The 18649-nt window shown below is 41.4% G+C and overlaps 1 protein-coding gene across 2 annotated transcripts in view; it reads left to right on the top strand.

Annotated features, from left to right (window-relative positions):
- MTMR3 (myotubularin related protein 3) overlaps positions 1-18649 on the top strand; it is a 142863-nt gene that overhangs the window by 106297 nt on the left and 17917 nt on the right. For both annotated transcript variants that reach the window (XM_025399068.1, XM_025399069.1), the window contains exons 8-12: positions 6771-6867; positions 10527-10640; positions 14787-14992; positions 15876-16007; positions 16985-17096. In XM_025399068.1, coding sequence (XP_025254853.1) covers positions 6771-6867; positions 10527-10640; positions 14787-14992; positions 15876-16007; positions 16985-17096 — 661 coding nt within the window. The remainder of the gene's footprint in view (positions 1-6770; positions 6868-10526; positions 10641-14786; positions 14993-15875; positions 16008-16984; positions 17097-18649) is intronic.

Here is an 18649-nt window from a genome sequence, read left to right as displayed (position 1 = left end):
TGAATCAGCTTTGAAAGTTGAATAGGAGTTCATTGGTGAGAGGCCAGGTGCCTATCAAGAACAAATAGATTGTGGGGTTTTTTTTGTTTTGTTTTTCTTTTTTTGAGACGGAGTTTCGCTCTTGTTGCCCAGGCTGGAGAGCAATGGTGCGATCTCAGCTCACTGCAACCTCCACCTCCTGGGTTCAAGCAATTCCCCTGCCTCAGCCTCCCATGTAGCTGGGATTACAGGCATGCGCCAAGCGCCACCATGCCCAGATAATTTTTTATTTTTAGTAGAGATGGGATTTCTCCATGTTGGTAAGGCTGGTCTTGAGCTCCGACGTCAGGTAATACGCCTGCCTCCGCTGCCCATAGTGCTGGGATTATAGGCGTGAGCCATCGCATCTGGCCTAGATTGTGGGTTTTAACATGTGACCCCCCCCCCCAAAAAAAAAAAGAGATGCTGACCCTGTTCTGGAACCCAGGCTTCCTGATTCCTCTATGGTCTTTGTTCCCTTCACTGTCATTCTCCATCAGAAATGGCTTTGACCAAGTTCATGTTATTTTTCTGCGTGTAGTTTCCTGTAAACTTTATGTGGTCATAGATAGAACTTTGCTGGTCTAACACTGACTTTTAGTGTGTCAGGTTTCGAAGTGAAGTCTTAAATTTCTATGCAGTGAAAAGTTGTGAGCTTCCTTCAAATAAAGTTTACCCTTGGGACTTTTTTCTAGAAACCTGAAATTTTAATCCTGAATCTTCAATCTTACAAGTCTGCCTGGGGGTCATTTTAAACATTTGAGGCTAATCTTGCTTTTGTTACTTTGTTTCTGGCCCCATCACTAATTGAAGCTTTTGGTTCACATTCTTGTTCTGTTGTATTAAAATGCTTATAACATTAGCATTATCTTATGTTTAATGATGCTTTGATAAATACTTTTGTTTGATCCTCATAATCTTGTCAAACAGGCAAGATAGGTTGGTGTCTGTTTTGGGAGCCAAAGAAATGGAGGCTCAGAGGTAAAAAGCCTGTTGTCAAGTCCCAGTGCTAATCACTGACCACAGAACTTAAAACTTAAAACCAGTTCTCAGTTATTCAGACCTGACCGTGGGGGGTGCTGTGGATACAGAGTTTGAAAAACAAAAGCACCTGCCCTCGTGGAGCCTCAGGGAAAGCCTCGGAATCCCAGCTTCTCACAAGCGTGTCCAGGCTAGCAGAATCCTGTCACCTACGACAGACCACACTAACCTTGACGTTTATGAGAATGTGCTTAAACTGTCTCTCACTTCACTCCAATTGTTGCATCTATTTTTTGTCTTTATTGAGATGCCATCACATTTTAAATACATTTTTAAATTTTTTTTATAGCTCTTTTCAAATTTGGGGGTTTTTCTTAAAGAGAAAGTTTACAGACAGTGATGTGTACAACTTTTACATGTACATTTTCTGAGTTTTTAACCATTGTATCTTCTTTATTTTTAGTTTCTACCATCTCCTAGGATAACGAACTTAATGAGTGGATTGTACTGCATTATGTTATATAAGAACTTTAATTTGTTTAAGACCCCTGACTCCAAGAGGTACTCCCTAATTTTGGGTTGCCAGCATTTACTCAGCAAGATTTGCTTTCTCCTCTCCTGTTCTCTCACAACCACAGATGGAAAAGTCCTTATCTTTTTAGGAGAGCTTTTTTAGTCCCTTGATAATTTTAGTTTCTTTTGGATTTGAGCAAACTCTTAGGATATTCCTGAGAGGTACCTCTGTCTAGTCTTTTAATTATGGGTGGCTTTGTCCTGAGGTGGGATGACTTTTGTCCCCAGACCCTTCCCCTTCCTGATGATATCTGATATTCCTTGGCCATCAAGACATAAAGATATCTACGATGTTGTCTGTCTTTTTGTAGGTTTGTGATGCAAGGGCACGCGAGGGGTAAAGTACTGACTTAGGAATTAGGAAACCTGAATTCAAATGCGTACTCTACAATTTAGTTGAAAAAAAGAACACTGGGCAAGAATTTATGCTCTCTATGCTTTAGTTTCCTTTGTGCTTTAAACTGGGACATTCATGCTCTTCCTGCCCAGGCTGATCCAGGTATCCTGAAGATCAAATCTGTTAATGCTGCAGAGTTCAATTCAGTAAATGTTTAAGTGCCCCCTATGTGCCATGCTTATGAAAACACTTTGGAAATTATGCAACTACAAGGTAATGCAATCATAACTGTTTGGCGAGAGATTATGAGTAAGGGTTGCATTTTGTTTCTTCCCAGTATATACACAGTCCACACTTATGTTAACCTGCCACCACTCAGCATGGAATCTTTTATTTCAGTGACTTGGTTGAATGTATGTGTGTGTATGGCTTTTGCCTTTTATATATATTCACTGTGGAGTACAAAGGAAAAACTTGGTTTTAATTTAAAAAAAAAAAAAACCACCTCGAGGACATCTAGTCAACCTGGTTCTTTTGTCGTTACCTAATATTGTGGAGTGGTGGTGGTGTCTATAGCATTACTCATCAAATATTAGCATACCAGACAACCACATACTTACAAGTCATCTTTAGGATGAGACAACACTTGAGATATTTCAAAGTCATGCCTTTTTATAATCTGCCCCAGTACATGATATCACAAGTGTAGACTCTGAGAGGTGGAAGTTAATTTAATCTCATAGCAGTTAATAAAGTCTTTTATGGAGTCTTCTCTACCTAGCTTGCTAGAAGTAGAATGTATCAGAAAGGAGGGAAATGAGAAAATTACATAATTGTCTTAGTATTCATATAAATCTTAGTTTCTGGCTGTTGAACCGGTCATAGTTAAGCCAGCCATACTGTGGTCACAGCTCTAAGGCTTAATCAGCTTTGGAAGAAGTTTCAGCATTGCTGTTGGAGTTTACCTGTGAAACCTGCAGAAGCCTTTGTCAAATTCTTGACCCTTCTTTTAGCCCCTTAAACACTAAAAAAGAAGTGGGCTTAAAGCTGAAAACTTCTCTCCCATGTCCTTAATTTCCTGCTCCTCATTGCAACTGACTTGGTGGTGGTGGTCTATACTAGAGTGTTATTCTGGAGGCCTGACAGATGACTGGGCAGTTTAGCTGCCAGTTTAGTAGCGTCAGGCCTACCTCTGTAACCTCTCTCATGTGAAATGTCCATTAAGCCCGTCTTGTTTATCCACAAATAGCATATGACTCTGGGTCTTAACACTGTTGTGAAGCTGCCTATTTATCTGTCCTCCGGGTTTGAATGCAGTCCAGGAAGTTACATCTAGAGGATTTACTGGGACCTTTGTACGTAGAAAAGCATAATTCCTTTCTCCATATTTGAAAATCTGGTGAGAAATAGTTCTTACCTTCTCTCACTCATATTCGTCTGCTTCCTCGCCTGCCAGGTAAAGGCCGGTCCCTTCTGTCCTAGGCCTTTTAGGCTGTATATAATTGTGGGCTTGAATACTCAGGATCAGCCAGGGAGCTAGACTTTTTAGGGAAAACTTTTTAGATCACTGATTGACACTGTGCTTCTGATAAAGGGAGTTAGGGAACTTCATTGCTTTTAAAAAGAAAGTTTTCATTTCTACTAAAATGAAAATTGCTGGACTGTATTATTTTTAGTTTAAGAAATACTAAATGCTGAAAAGGGACAAAGGCAGATAGGAAGGGTTGAAGTGGAAATACAAAGCCAAACAAAAACCTTATAAGCCCCAGTATTTAAAGTAAGTTGGGGTATCACAATGTATTTAATGTTGAATTGATGGAGACCTGAGAATTCTGAGATGGAAATTTTTAAGGGCAATCCAGCAATAGATGTGTTTGTGCTTATTTTTCTTGCTAAGTAAACATGAGTGAACATCTCACACAGTTCACAAAAGCTGGTTAAATTCCTGATGTATGTAATGATGTGTTTTTCAAATCCAGTAGTGGGTCATGAAATCTAATTTTAAAGAAATGGAATAGAAAATATCAAATTGTGTCACACAGTAAGAGTGGATATTGTTTTGTGAAATGCTTTCAAAAAAATAATGTATGTTGTATTAGCTGGGCACAGCGTCTGCCTATAGTCCCAGCTATTCAAGAGGCTGAGGTGGGAAGATTGCTTGAGTTTAGGAGTTCAAATCCAGCTTAGGCAACAGAGGGAGACCCGGTCTCTCAAAAAATGAAAAAATTAAAACATGTTTGTTGTATTGTGATATAAAACATAATGCTTATTATGGGTTGTGATGGTCAGTTTCACAGTTTATGAAGTCACTGCATTAGAGGATATAAAAATAATTAAAACTCATTCCCGTTCTCAAAGAACTCAAAATAACAGATTTTCTATACTTGCTAGTCAGTATATATTTCTGTGTATAGCTCAGAATGTTGTGCTCTGGATGGTCGTTCTAAGTCCGTCTTTGGGAAGTGATTCTGTGAAGTAAATTGCTAGTGATAGTGATTGTTACTGTTATTATTTTGCCGGTGGTTATTTTTAAATCACAAGATCCTTTTAGGGTATCTATGTGTTTTACCCTAAGATAGAGGTATTGATGTTAAAGACCATTAATGTACAGTTCAAGAAAAGCACAGAAAAAATTTTTTAAAAAATCATTAATGAAATACTTTCACCTCTTGCAAAGACTTGGAGCTATATCCCAGAGTAGGGGGAAAAAAATCTCTTAATGAACTGGGAATTTGCCACAGTCTTGCAGCTTTTAAATTGGGATTATGAATTAAAGACTCCTTGTCTTTTTTTTTTTTTTCTTTCTTTCTTTTTTTCTGAGACAGGGTATCACTCTGTTGCCCAGGCTGGAGTGCAATGGTGTGATGACGGCTCACTGCAGCCTCAACTTCCCTAGGTTCAGGTGATCCTCCCACTTCAGCCTCTCAAGTAGCTGGGACTACAGGCATGTACCACCACTACCTAATTTTTGCATTTTTGTAGAGACGGGGTTTCACCATGTTGCCCAGGCTGGTCTTGAACTCCTGGGCTCAAGCAGTCTGCCTGCCTCAGCCTCCCAAAGTGCTGGGATTACAGGCGTGAGGCACTGTGTCTGGCCTAGTGTTCTTGATGGTCAGTATTCCTTGCAATTTGTATACAGATGGCACCCCAATTCAAATAGTTTTTTCCTGTTTGGAAGCCTGCTACATTGCTTCTAAAAGTTTTCCAGAATGGGATGGATTTAGCTATTATTTCTTCTTGTACCTCTCAACCTCATCTTTTTATAACTCTCCTTCAGGAAACGTATAATACCTACCTTGAGCTCAAGAAAAGCAGTTTAAATGGGAAAGTAGTTTAACAGAATTGTCTTTCATTCAAGTAATTGCTGTTTCCTATTCTGTAGCTCCTCTTCCAGGGAGAACAAAGCTTTATACCTTGATCACCAAAGTGAAGTCTGTTTTGTGCTTTTGTTGTTGTGGTTTCTTCCAGCACTGCTAGCACTTATTTTACAAGCTGTACCATTGTATATTAGAGGTACTGCTTAATATTTTTTAAAATAACATACTGACCTCAGGCTGTGTATGTTTTCAAGGAAGAAAGCTATTTCAGATTTACTGAATTTATGTTAGCTTCATTTCTACCTTTGTTTTGCTTTCTTAAGGAAGAGAAAGCCAGATTCATTAGGGCAAATATAGCCAGATTATACCAGCTTGGGTGGCTGTTCTTGCAAATAATTAGCACTTAGTAGTGTGGTGTTTCCTGAGATTCCTGACTGGCAGTTATGATTCCATGACCTGTTAACCTGCAATTCCATCATCTAAAAGGCTCTGGAAACCAGAATGTTTTTCATTCACTATTTGGTGTCTTGGCTGGACCTGATCTGAGCTAACATGAGGCTATTTTGTTGCTTTATTTATCCCACCTCGTGTGAATGATACATATCTTTCAGGAAAGAAATATAAATACTTGTTTAAGGAGATCTTGTTAAGCATGTGAGCCTAATATTATAATATATGCACTGTTTTATTACCTTTTGAAAGTTTGGAAAACTCTCAAATTCTAAAATTTGAACCAAAGGGTTTTGGATGAGGAATTATAGATCTGTATTGCTACTCGTGGTGATCTTGTTATTGATTTTATTTCTTAATAAGTGTACTGTCAGTCTGAGTGTGGAAGTAGGCAAGTAGCCAGTGTTGTAGGACAAGAGCATGGGTTTTGGGGCCAGACAGGCCTGCCATAATAACTTCTCTGTTTTAATTTTGTCCTTTGTAAAATGAGCTTAGTGATCCTGTTCTCAGAGTTGATAGTAAAGATTAGATGAGATAACATAACTCTTGATCAGAATTAATTTCTTTCCTTTTTATAATCTTCACCTGACAGGGATCTTTCTAAACTAAAACTATATAATATGTTACTTTTATTACTTATACAATGCCTACGTTTAAAAATACACAGGCTGGGCGCAGTGGCTCACGCCTGCAATCCCAGCACTTTCGGAGACCGAGGCGGGCAGATCACATGAGGCCAGGAGTTCGAGACCAGCCTGGCCAATGTGGTGAAATCCCATCTCTACTGAAGGTGCAAAAATTAGCCAGTCATGGTGGCATGCACCTGTAATACCAGCTATTTGGGTGGCTGAGGCACAAGAATCGCTTGAATCCGGGAGGTGGAAGTTTCAGTGAGCCGAGATCACACCACTGCACTCCAGCCTGGGTGACAGAGTGGAACCCTGTCTCAGAATATATTTATATTTCCATATATGTAAAAAATATATATTTCCATATATGTAAAATAGATAATATAAATTTCTTTGTTTTTATTCCACCCGTTTTGCAAAATGGTGTTCATTTCTTCCTTTCTGCTGTTTATCCTTGGCCTCTAGGGGAGCATGTAACTTCAAGGTTTAAAAACGAGGTGGAGAGGATGGGTTTTGATATGAACAACGCCTGGAGGATTTCCAACATCAATGAGAAGTACAAGTGAGTTATATGGGTCCCTGTGGACTATGTTTCACAGCCAGTGCCTTTGCAGAAACCACAATTCTCATGTGGCAGAACATTTGAACTTAGAGTTTTTCTTTGAAATGGTTTTATTTATTAAATCTAAAGGCATATGATCTTCAGAGTATTTATTGAACCTTCTGTTCCCATTGCTATCATTGGAGTGGAAAGTGATCCTTACTTAACAGGATCCTAGAACCTTCCCTTCTACCCCCTTTAGGCCTCTGTTTTTTCTGGTACATGCATGTCTAGATAATACTGTGTTTGCCTATAGGCAGGCAGTTACCATTTTTCTCATCACCACTTGGCATCACATTAGAGATAGGATCAGTGGTCTCATAAGCAGTGACAGAACATTTATGAACTAGTTTTTATGACTGTAATTTTACTCCAAGTGCTGTGGAATAGACATAAGTATAGGTTGAGTATCCCTTATCTGAAATTCTTGGGACTGTAAATATTTCAGATTTTGGATTTTTTTCAGGTTTTGGAGTATTTGCATGAACATAATGAGATTATCTTGGGCCTGGGACCCAAGTCTAAACACAAAATTCTTTGTCTCATACACACATTATACACAAAGCTGGAAGGTAATTTTATACAATATTTTAAATAACTTCACATGATGTTTTGTACAAAAAGTTTTGACTGTGACTTGATTGCAAGCCATCGCATGAGGTCAGGTGTGGAATTTTCCACTTGTGGCATTATGTCAGCACTCAAAGTTTCGAATTTTGGAGCATTTCAGATTTTTGGATTAAAGATGCTCAATCTGTATTATTCTGTTCTTTAATATGTTGCTCTAAAACCAACTTCACTGCTATGATCATTTAACCATTAAATATTAATGTAACCATTATTTGACTGGGCATGGTGGCTCACACCTGTAATCCCAGCACTTTGGGAGGCCAAGGCGGATCAGCTGAGGTCAGGAGTTTGAGACCAGCCTAGCCAACATGGCGAAACCCTGTCTCTACTAAAAATACAAAAATTAGCTGGGTGTGGTGGTGCACGCCTGTAGTCCCAGCTACTTGGGAGGCTGAGGCAGGAGAATTACTTGAACCTGCGAGGTGGAGGTTGTAGTGAGCTGAGATTGCACCACTGTACTCCAACCTGGGCAATAGAGTGAGACTCTGTAACCATTTAGCCATTACCCATTTCCTTAAAATGTGTAAGTGCATTGGTGGGGGAGGACAGTTAACTACTGTGATTTTGGTAATCCAAATTTCTATAAAACAAAATTGTCCCGGATAGTTAAATATCTTAAATCTTTAAATATATCCTTCTCCTACCTTTTCCTGCATCACTGATCATTCTGTGGCATCTTAGCTGTCTCAAATTATGATAGCCATTTTCCTGGTCTATTTGTGGCTAGCCATCAGAGTGTTTCAGTTTTCACTGGAAAAGCTATAGCTAATTGCTGTAGACAGTTCTTAATGTGGACCTTCTCCAGAGAGTTAAGAACCCAGGGTGTTTTGAAGAGTTGGGCGCTGCAGACTTTTTATACTTTTGCCTGTTCTCAGTGATGAGTCAAAGCAAAGAAAGAGGGTGAATACTGGATGAGGGGGCGGCCTCAGAGAGCCTGTGGCTGCATTAGGCTTTCCTGAGTGTAACCTGTACTGGAAATTGTTTATCCACAACTAAGTAGGTACTGAAGAACTGACTACTGGGAGTGTAGTACCTATAGGACAGTGAACAGAATGTTTAGAAAATTAGATCAAGTTAAAAAACTGAATTAAGACAGACTTGTTGGAAAATAATCCCTAATTAATATGGATTTTAAAAGTTAACTTCTTGGGAGGCCAAGATAGGAGGATTGATTGAGTCCAGGAGTTTGAGACTAGGCTGGGCAACAGAGTGAGACCTCATCTCTACAGAAAATTTTTTAAAAATTTGGCCGGGCACGGTGGGCTCATGCCTCTAATCCCAGCACTTTGGGAGGCCGAGGCGGGCGGATCACGAGGTCAGGAGATCGAGACCATCCTGGCTAACATGATGAAACCCCATCTCTACTTAAAAATACAAAAAATTAGCCGGGTGCGGTGGTGGGCGCCTGTAGTCCCAGCTACTTGGGAGGCTGAGGCAGGAGAATGGTGTGAACCTGGGAGGCGGAGCTTGTAGTGAGCCTAGATTACGCCACTGCACTCCACCCTGGGCGACAGAGCGAGACTCTGTCTCAAAAAAAGAAAAAAAAATCAACTAGGCATGGTGGTGCATGCCTGTAGTCCCAGCTACTGGGGAGGCTAAAGTGGGAGAGTTGTTTGAGCTCAGGAGGTTGAGGCTGCTGTGAGCCATGACCACTCCACTGCTCTCTAGCCCAGGTAACAGAGCAAAACTGTCCCAAGGAGTTTACCAGTTATACCTCAGAACCAGTCTTTAGGATGTTATCACCACCATAAGACAAAACGAGGAGGTCGGATGGGAAACAATAGGATGTTGAAAGTTCTTCCTACTACAAGGGAAGAGTGAGAGCCAAATTTACTCTTGAGTTTAATACATACTGAAGGGAATGAGATTTATGGTTAGATATTAACCGTCATTACTGGGTCCCAGCTTATTTTTAGGAGTTTGTGAATAGATTTGTATGGCTACTCTTAGTCATAGACATTCTCTTTGTTCAGTGGCTTTTAAATTCCTGAGACTTAATCTTCTGGAAGTTGAGAACGGGAGAGATTTAGTGCAAAATGATCAAAACCCCCAACACCTAAGCCATTTTGTGTTTTTCTGTGCTTTCCCCTATGTATAGGATAGGCTGGGGCAGGGGGTTGGTGGTGTTGGTGGAGTTTGTGTGTTTTAGGATTTGGATTAAAGGCCTTATTGCCTTCACTATTGAAAAAAGAAGATTGGATTATCCAGAGAGAGACATTGTCCTATAAGTAAAAATGTGTCGGAAGTATTGCTTCCCAGAATACTAGCTTGACTGCAGCTAGGATCTTCCCTAATTAAAAGAAAGCTTACCCCCTAGCTCCGAGTGTAATTTGTTCTGAAGTATGTTTTATGGAAATTATGATTAATAACTTAGTCACATTACTAACCTGGTTCAATGGGACTGAGGCTGCGTATGCAAATAGGCTGGCTTGTATTGGTTTTGCATACCCATAGCTGCACCTGTTACCTATAAGGACCACACCCTGTGTGGTTCAAATCAAAGAATGAGTTAATCCTGTGAAGTCTCTGGAAATGTGAAGTTGTGGGCTTTTGTCCTTCCTTGAGGGTCTAGTAGAGCTGACACAGACTTTCAGTTCTGTAATTGGACTGGGTGCTCATGTATTTAGAAATAACGTGTGTACTTGTTACAGCAGAAGAATTGTAATGAAGTATAAAGAGACTGACCCTTGTCTCCCTTTTATTTTCATTGATAGCCAAAAGGTAGCATCAAGTGGAACAATCCAAAATAGTATCACTTGTTATATACACATAAGTAAACATTTAAGGCAACAAAACAAAACAAAACACACTTAAGGTAATCCATTCTGTTGAGGAGACCAAAACTCAAATAAAGCACCTCATTGCCTTTAACTGGCTCTGTGGCAGTGAGATCATCATCCTTATGCTGGCTCACCTAGTGTCTCTCTCTCCCCTTTTCTCTCTCCCTCTCATCTCCCCTTGACTCTCCCCACTTCTCATCTTCTCTTTAGATTATGTGGTAGCTATCCTCAAGAGCTCATAGTGCCTGCCTGGATCACTGACAAAGAACTAGAAAGTGTAGCAAGTTTCAGGTCCTGGAAGCGCATCCCTGCCGTCGTCTACAGGTAAGTTAAACTGAACCAGTCCCAGCTTGGGCTGGTGCTGCTGCCTGCTACATATGGTCTGCTGCCTCTGCTGCTGCTGCTGCTAACCTGGGAAGGGTGGGGAGGGTGGGGAGGGTTCAGAGAACTTGCTAGGCAAGGCTGTACTTCCTTATTGCTAAAGCTTCTCCTACAGTAACACATCAGTACTGACTGCATTCAGAACACTAGCTGGTAGTTCATTTGAAACAGCTAAGGAAGTTTTAGTTGTAAAGTGGCTGGACTTGCTATTTCAACATCCTTCTGACATTCTGTGAAGCTAATGTGCTTACTAAGCATTTAGTTTCAGCTGTTAGCAGGGCTTTTGGATTGAGAGATGAGTCTCTGAAAGTGATCATTGGGAATATAGAGTTGAGTTAGCTCTGATTGTCTTTGTGGTTGAAACTTTGACATGTGGAAGAACTCTGTTTCAAGAGGAAGCATTTAGAGAAGAAGACTGGGGCATGACTAGATAGAAGATTTCAGTGATCAGAGGCATGAGAGCCAAGGGATGCAAGTTCTAGATGGGGATGGTGGCGTGGTGATGGAGCACAGATTTTGGAGTCACAGGTCTGAGTTCAGGTATATTCTTACACTCCTTGCTAAGGCACCTTGAATAAATTCCCTAACTGACTTCAGTCTGTTCCTAATTAATACAATGGGAATGATAATTCTTGTTTTGTAGATCTGTTCTGGTTCTGAATGAGGGCCTATAAACACTGAGCTTCTGTACCAACATTTGGATTAGGTTATATCTCTTGAGTGCTGCTTTTATAATTCAGTGAATATCTCAGTTCTTACAGAATCCTCTTAAGTTTTAAAGAAGTCCTTCCTTCTTATTCTGGAAATGTTTTGGATGTCATCTCTTTGTAATGTTTTCGTTCTCCATTTCATTTTCCCAGTTTGCCGGCTTTTTGGACTCTCCCTGAGTTGGGCCAATCCAGTGGCTTACAGTTAGAAACTTCATTCCACTGAAATATTGAGATTGTAGGAAGGGATTTGTCTCCTTGTGGAATTCCTGCAGAGGTAACCAGCTTGTTCATTTAGTCTACTAAAGGCAAATTCTGATACCCACTCTGAATGGAGAGAGATGGAAAAGTATTTGCTTTGGCCCAGTGGAACCCATTACGTTTTCAGTCTCAATTCTCATCACTGTTGTTTTCAGACAGTCCTAGAAAAGTCAGTCACCAAATTTACCTGTCATTCAAGTGGTAAGCATGCTACAGGAACTAGAGAGTAGTGAAAGCTGAAGGGATTTATGAGTCTTATCAATGATCAGCTCAGCTGGAATGGGGAAAGCAGCCAGTTGCTGCTCTGGCCAACAGCTGTGTTAGGTCAGCAGCCCTGGCATTTGCGGGGCTTGCTGACTTTGACCAAAAGGGGTAAGGTACTCTCATTGGCAGAATAAGAGGCTTTAGGTGAATTCTCCCTTTGGGAAGAGAAACTTAAGAGGGCTGGTTGAAGAAAAACTTCTTAGAATGTAATAAAAATGGAAGCCTTTTTTTCCCTTCTAAAATTTATTCTAGAGGGCATGCACCCTAGGTTTTCCCCCCTTTTTCTAGAGACACAAGGGGATATATAAATGAAAATTTTTATTTGCAGTTTTTCAGAGAAGTCTTTCAAAAGATCAGAAGTTAAAGTTCTTGGTGTAGTAATCCATGCAAAATCAGGCAGGTTTCCTGGAACTGGACTCTGTCTCAGAACATGTGTCTTGTATTGCTAAGATCCAAACTGGGTTGCTGTATTATTTGGGAGCTTTGTAAGGGGTGTGTGGAATAATGTTTGGGACCCTCCACCATGCTCTGCTTTGCCAGCCTAGGAGGCAGGATACCTGTGACTCTTGACATCCATTTCCTGTATTTAGTTGTCTGTAGACTGGGTCATGATTCCTGAGATTGCCAGCAGGAGTTACTTGACAGCACCATGCTGAACCAGTGCTTGATTAGGGCTTTGTCCTACTGTGATGAGAGAGCACTTAATTGGATTTATTACTGAAGGCAGAGATTGCTGTAACAACAGCAAGATGGTGTGAGGGGTGCCCATCTGTAGTGCAGTTCGCAACTTTTTCGTTTGTGCATGTGGTAATTATTATAAACTCCTAGTTACTTAAGGGAGCTTGCCTAAAGCTAAGTTGGGGTTACTTAAAACAATTATGTTTCTATGTAAAATCGAAGCATTCTCGATTTTAGTAGTGAGGGCTTTATCTGTTGGACATCATAATTTTTATACTTTGCCTGGTTCTGTTAGTGATAGGAATGCATTCCTTCAGTGATTTTTTAACCGTAGCGTTTGAGTTATCTTTCATGTTGTCTGAAGCATTTTAGACTGCAGAAAACATAATTGTTTATTGCAATAGCCCAGTTGAAATCCAATAGCTCCTGTAATGTGCAGTGGCCCCTAAAACCCAAGATCCAGGCTGAAGAGTGCCACCTACTGCTCCTCTTGGGTATCGCTGGGAAGCATTGAAGAAGAGGGTGCTCAGGAAAGGCCCAACCAGCCTCTTGTGCATGGTTTGGAGTCATTCAGCTCAGTGGTTGCCCAGTGCCTGTTATTTGCTAGGAGTCATTTTATAAGGAATCCTTGAGATTTTTTTCTGTTTTGGCCCCATTCAACACGTGAACCAGTTGAGCATGTTGGCAATACACAAGTACTTATAGCTACTTGTCTCGTAGGGAGGGAGGATTTAAAAACTACAAGCAAACTGGTGATTTCAGTGGAATTTGATTAGTGCCAAATTTAATTTATTTGTGAGCTTTAGGATTAAAAACAAATTGTAGTACATTTTCATCGTCCCAAAAAACCCATTCACAGGGCACCCAATCACCCTAGCCCTGAATAATTAAGATGTCCAATGGATAAAGCCCCTGCTACTAAAACATAGAGTGCTTCAGTTTTATATAGAAACATAATCGTTATAAGTAACCCCAACTTAGAATTAGGCAAGCTCCCTTAAGTAACTAAGAGTTTATAATAGTCACCACATGCACAAATCTACGGTCTTTATAGATTTGCCTATTCTGGATATTTCATGTAAATTTTCATACAATAAGTTGCCTTTTGTGACTGACTGACTTTCACTTGGCATAACATATTTGAGGTTCATCAGTGTTCTAGCCTGTATCAGAACTTCATTGCTCTTTACTGCCGAGTAATAGAAGTTTTCTAACTTTTTATTGGTTAAAATTGCCTAATTAGGAAAAGTCTGGGTTTTAATAGCACCTTAAAGTAGACTGTAATTTCTGGTCTGTCTTATTGGAAAAGGATATGTCAGAGTATGGTTTTCTGAGGTTGATGCTCTTCTTCTCTTTCTGTGAGCCCTAGGAAGGGTAGCTGGCTCATTGAGCTATCTGCCTATTATAAGAGCAGTTTGTGACTCATGAAATCTCAGTATTTTTTTTTGTAAAGGATTTTTGTAAAGCAATTCACTGTGGGCCAGGTAAATGTTTTATTCCCAGAGGCAGGCTCTTGGTTCAGTATTAAAAAGGTAGCAGATTTCACTATTGGGTAGCAGAATTAGTGTAGTATCTGTAGATTAAGTTACGAATGTTTATTTTTGCTAAGAGTACGCATTAATTTTTTTTGTCGGTTTTTGGAAATGGAGTCTTGCTCTGTCACCCAAGCTGGAGTGCTGGAGTGCAGTGGCACAATCATAGCTTTTTGCAGCTTCAGCCTTCTGGGTTCAAGGGATCCTTCCACCTCAGCCTCCTGAGTAGCTGCGACTATAGGCATGTGCTACCATGCCCGGCTAATTTGTAAAAACTTTTTTATAAAGATGGGTTTTCACTCAGTTGCTCAGGCTGGTCTTGAAACTCCTGGGCTCAAGCAATCCTCCTGCCTCAGCCTGTCAGAGTGCTGGGATTGCAATGTGAGCCTCCCTGCCTGATCCGTTAGTCATTTTTTGGTAACTTTACAGGGATCTCTGTGATGTTACGATCATTGAGAAAGACACACAGGTTTTGTTGTTCTTGTTGGTTGTGTAAGATTTCTACCCTCTTTAATACTGAGAAGACTTGAAGCTGACCTAACACTTACCTAGAATTAGACTATTCATTAAGGCACTTAAAATCTATTTTGTATGAGTACAGAGAGCATCTGAATGGGTACAGTTGTTGTCTCTTATTTCTCACACAGGCACCAAAGCAATGGAGCTGTCATTGCCCGCTGTGGACAGCCAGAGGTTAGCTGGTGGGGCTGGCGAAATGCAGATGATGAGCATCTGGTACAATCAGTAGCCAAAGCTTGTGCCTCTGACTCCCGATCGAGTGGCAGCAAGCTGTCAACTAGAAATACTTCTCGAGACTTTCCCAATGGGGGAGACCTTTCTGACGTGGAGTTCGGTAAGGTGCTCCCTGGACCCATGGCAATAATTTTTATAGCATCTAAGAACCTGTTCTTGAAATGGCCTTTTCCTTACAGGACATAGATTTACTTTTATAGAAGTGAATGTGCAGAGCTTCACTTGATGGGATTGAGGAGTCATGGGTCTTGGTGGAGAATCAGAAGACCCTTTGTTTTAAACCTCAATCAAGATATTAGTGTGTGTGTTGTCTTTCTTGCCATTGTGACAAAAATGGAGTGTGTATGTAATAGGGGACTTGCAGTATCTGCAGACCATGGCAGGAAATGCCAGGCTTCATGAAAGGACGACAGGTGTAGAAATGAAGTTGGCCGGGCGCGGTGGCTCACGCCTGTAATCCCAGCACTTCGGGAGGCCGAGGCGGGCGGATCACGAGGTCAGAAGATCGAGACCATCCTGGCTAACATGGTGAAACCCCGTCTCTACTAAAAATACAAAAAATTAGCCGGGCACGGTGGCGGGCGCCTGTAGTCTCAGCTACTCGGGAGGCTGAGGCAGGAGAATGGCGTGAACCCAGGAGGCGGAGCTTGCAGTGAGCCGAGATGGCGCCACTGAGCTCCTGCCTGGGCGACAGCGCGAGCCTCCATCTCAAAAAAAAAAAAAAAAAAATGAAGTATAAGAGATTGGACTGTGTGAACTCCATGTGTACCTTGGGAGTCAGTTTTGGAGAATAAATCCTTCTCATCTTTCATAAGAAGGCAACATAGAAAATAAACTAAAGAGAAAAGTCCTATGTATCAGGGTTTTGGTTAGGGGATTTCATTTTATTGAACCTTTCCATAAGATGTGCTTGTGGGTCTAATTCTGCACAGTTCTGGGAGAGACAGGCTCATTTAGTATGCCCCCTCCCTCTATGTCCCTAGATTCTTCTCTGTCAAATGCTTCAGGAGCAGAGAGTTTAGCCATCCAACCGCAGAAGCTTTTGATCTTGGATGCTCGCTCCTATGCAGCTGCTGTGGCAAACCGAGCCAAAGGAGGAGGCTGCGAATGCCCAGGTGAGGTGTATGGTGCTTTGTTCCCCATCCTTTCTCCTTGTGACTGCAGCCCTTGCCCATCTGAGACTTAGTTCTCAATTTGAAATAAGTGGCAAGCCATATTCCTCATCCATCCTGTCGTGAGAGTGCCAGAGCTTCTCTCTGGATTAACACTGTATGTTCTTTTCTGAGGAGAAATGGAGGAGGAGGTGCAATGAAGTCACATAATCTTCCTTCCTTGTGCCAACTTTTAGGTGATAAGGAAAGCAGATCTTCCCTGTAGTAAGGCTTGTTCATGTTTGGAAGCTGCTGCTTTAGTGGGCTCAATTTCTCAGCCGTCTGAAGCTTTTTGTTGCCTTTGACAGAGGCTATGCTCATCACTGGCCTTGTAGCGAACTCCTCAAGGGCCTTTCCTTAGAAAACCTGGGGTGAAAACTGAAGCAGTAAATATAGAACCCTAGTAAGGTACCTCTGTCCTGAGCTGTAATACCATTACTGTTGGAATGCTAGCTTTCCCCAAGGAGGGACCCCCCTCAGTGCCTCTGGCACAGGCAGAGGCACCATGCTCTTTGTTCAGATGTGGTCTAAGCTGGAAATTGAAAGCAGCTGTACCAAGGTGAAATTTGAATGTGAGAACGCATTGTTCTGCTGAGTTCCTTTCAAAGAGATTCCAAAGCCACAAGTTAGATAAGGCCCAAGAAGTAAAGCCAAACTGAGATCAAAGTAGGCCTTTTAAAAAATAATAGCTTTTATTTTATGTCAGTATCTTCTTTACAAATCTAACCTTCCATTTTCACCCTTTTTGAAAAGATAGCTAAAATTCAGTGTTTTCCTCTTATTATAAAGGATTGGGCTAATACTTAAGCATTTCAAAACATTTCAGTTTCATTAATCAGAAGCTGCAGTGGGTTTGTTTTATAGCCAGTTTGCTTTTAGATTTGGCCTTGTGGGCTTTAAATTCAACATATTTGTGTTCTCTTTATTGTTACTCTCTCCAGAGTATTACCCAAACTGTGAAGTTGTGTTTATGGGGATGGCAAACATTCATTCTATTCGGAGGAGTTTTCAGTCTCTGCGGTTGCTGTGCACTCAGATGCCAGATCCGGGAAAGTAAGTCCTTGGCCTTGGCTTTCATTTTGCATTGCTCTTAAATAATTAGTTTTCTTCCTTCCTCGAACTAAGGGGGGAAAAAAAGAAAAAAAAAAATTAATTTGTAGCAGTCTTTCCTTCTGTTTCTTGGTAAACTTCAGTTACCAGTCCAGTCTCTGCAAGTATTTCCTTCCTGCGTCCAAAATGTGGCAGCACAGGCCGGGCGCGGTGGCTCAAGCCTGTAATCCCAGCACTTTGGAGGCCGAGACGGGCGGATCACGAGGTCAGGAGATCGAGACCATCCTGGCTAACAGGGTGAAACCCCGTCTCTATTAAGAAATACAAAAAAAAAACTAGCCGGGCGAGGTGGCGGGCGTCTGTAGTCCCAGCTACTCGGGAGGCTGAGGCCGGAGAATGGCGTGAACCCGGGAGGCGGAGGTTGCAGTGAGCTGAGATCCGGCCACTGCACTCCAGCCTGGGCGACAGAGCGAGACTCCGTCTCAAAAAAAAAAAAAGAAATTTAGGCCGGGCGCGGTGGCTCAAGCCTGTAATCCCAGCACTTTGGGAGGCCGAGACGGGCGGATCACGAGGTCAGGAGATCGAGACCATCCTGGCTAACACGATGAAACCCCGTCTCTACTAAAAAATACAAAAAACTAGCCGGGCGAAGTGGCGGGCGCCTGTGGTCCCAGCTACTCGGGAGGCTGAGGCAGGAGAATGGCGTGAACCCGGGAGGCGGAGCTTGCAGTGAGCTGAGATCCGGCCACCGCACTCCAGCCTGGGCGACAGAGCCAGACTCAGTCTCAAAAAAAAAAAAATGTGGCAGCACAGAGAAAGAGTTGGGAGAAAATACAGCCATTTGAAAGGTTTTTAAATCTGCAGCACAGAAGAAATCTCAGCATCAAAACAGAAGCATTACCTTACTGTTGGTCCTGGGACCTTTCCCTTCCACATCATTTTTTAGCCCAAAGTAATTTAATTCTTCAGTTTCTGATGTCCCATAGTGATACTTAACCTGTTATGAACTGGGATGTTTTATCATGAAAAGTCAGAATTTAGTCGTCATGTTCTAAAGGGGTTAAAACTTGCCATTAGGTCAGTTCCTTTTACATCTGCTTTCAGTTTCTAAACTATTCTCATTTACTAAAAACATTGTCATTCTTACTGCTTATTAAATATGAATGGCTGGCATTTGCAGTGAGGAAGGTGAAATAATACCCCCTCCAAGGGTACTGATTGAATACAAGATAAATTAGGAAGAATGTTCTATAAAACAAACATGGACAAATAAATATTTAAAAGTCCTCTTTTACTATTTCAGGAAACCAGAGATAGGTGCCAGAGAAAACAGAATTTTCTTTTTTCTGATATTTGTGCTGGAGCCCATAGTTGTTTCTCTGGGTCCTATTCGGTAGATCTCATGATCACATCAAGTTTTCCTGCATTCTTTATTTGATTTATTAAATCAGATGCTGCCTAAACCACTTACATTGACTGCCAGTAGCAAATGATTAAATTCACCATAGTTGTCATCAGCCCAGAGGATGAAGCAGTGCCTTTGGGGAAAGCCTGAC

The sequence above is a fragment of the Theropithecus gelada genome, chromosome 10 (genome assembly GCF_003255815.1).
Source record: "Theropithecus gelada isolate Dixy chromosome 10, Tgel_1.0, whole genome shotgun sequence".
NCBI lineage: Eukaryota > Metazoa > Chordata > Mammalia > Primates > Cercopithecidae > Theropithecus > Theropithecus gelada.
Note: the sequence above shows the minus strand (reverse complement) of the source record. Positions and strands in the feature narration are given on the sequence as shown.